We start from the raw sequence: 768 nt of genomic DNA, 5'->3' as shown, positions 1-768 counted from the left end.
ATGACCGATGCGTTACTCCACTGCATATATATCACTCTGTATGTTAAAGGGCCCTATAATCATCTACAGAAGCATCAAAAATTCATCTCCATCTGAAACACAGCACCTCAAGCAGCAACAACACCAATCTGAACTCTGCAGAGATATTCAACAGCTCTGCTGCATGAGCTCCTGGCACACAAGAATCAGGAAAAAACCCCAGGCAGATCCTGATGGCTTTAACAGAACTATCAAAATCACAGTCAGATGCTTCTAGCGTGTATAACCCGCATTTCTGTGGTTAAGAACAATTGTGTATTTCTGCCAGGGCACATTTCTTAACACCTTCTACAAAAACACTGTCATAACCAAAGGTAGGACGCATGACAACGCAGGAAGGTCCTACAGAGGCAATGAAGATGCTTGTCTCTCTTCTGAGAACACAGTTTAAAAGGCATTTTAATTTATTTTACTTTTTTGTACCTAGTTTGATGTGGACCTTGTCCGTAGGGGTGATCACTGAGGGGTACTGATTGGTCGTTGGGGGAGGCGTCAGGCCTGTGTTGGTTGGAGAGGCGTCTCGAGGGTAGCACACCGCTTCAATCAGGTTTAACTGACCGTTCCTCTTCACTTTATGCCCAAGCCCGTAGACAAGCACTCGAGCCCAGGGAGCCTTATACAGGGATGAACTACGAGAAGAGCAAGAGCAGTTTGGTTAGACTGTAACTAGCTACTAAAAATCCCAACCTGACCACAGAACGATGAAAAGCTGTGATGTTTTTATCCTGC

The 768-nt window shown here is 44.9% G+C and overlaps 1 protein-coding gene across 1 annotated transcript in view; it reads right to left on the bottom strand.

Annotated features, from left to right (window-relative positions):
• Positions 1-462: 462 nt before the first annotated feature.
• The window catches only part of HECTD4 (HECT domain containing E3 ubiquitin protein ligase 4), a gene marked incomplete at its 3' end in the record, with an annotated part of 43,777 nt that continues 43,471 nt past the window's right edge, over positions 463-768 (bottom strand). Inside the window, exon 59 of the mRNA XM_010134547.1 lies at positions 463-668. Within this exon, the coding sequence (XP_010132849.1) occupies positions 463-668 (206 nt within the window). The remainder of the gene's footprint in view (positions 669-768) is intronic.

This window comes from Buceros rhinoceros, unplaced genomic scaffold (assembly GCF_000710305.1).
Source record: "Buceros rhinoceros silvestris isolate BGI_N320 unplaced genomic scaffold, ASM71030v1 scaffold9424, whole genome shotgun sequence".
In the NCBI taxonomy this organism is placed as follows: Eukaryota; Metazoa; Chordata; class Aves; order Bucerotiformes; family Bucerotidae; genus Buceros; species Buceros rhinoceros.
Note: the sequence above shows the minus strand (reverse complement) of the source record. Positions and strands in the feature narration are given on the sequence as shown.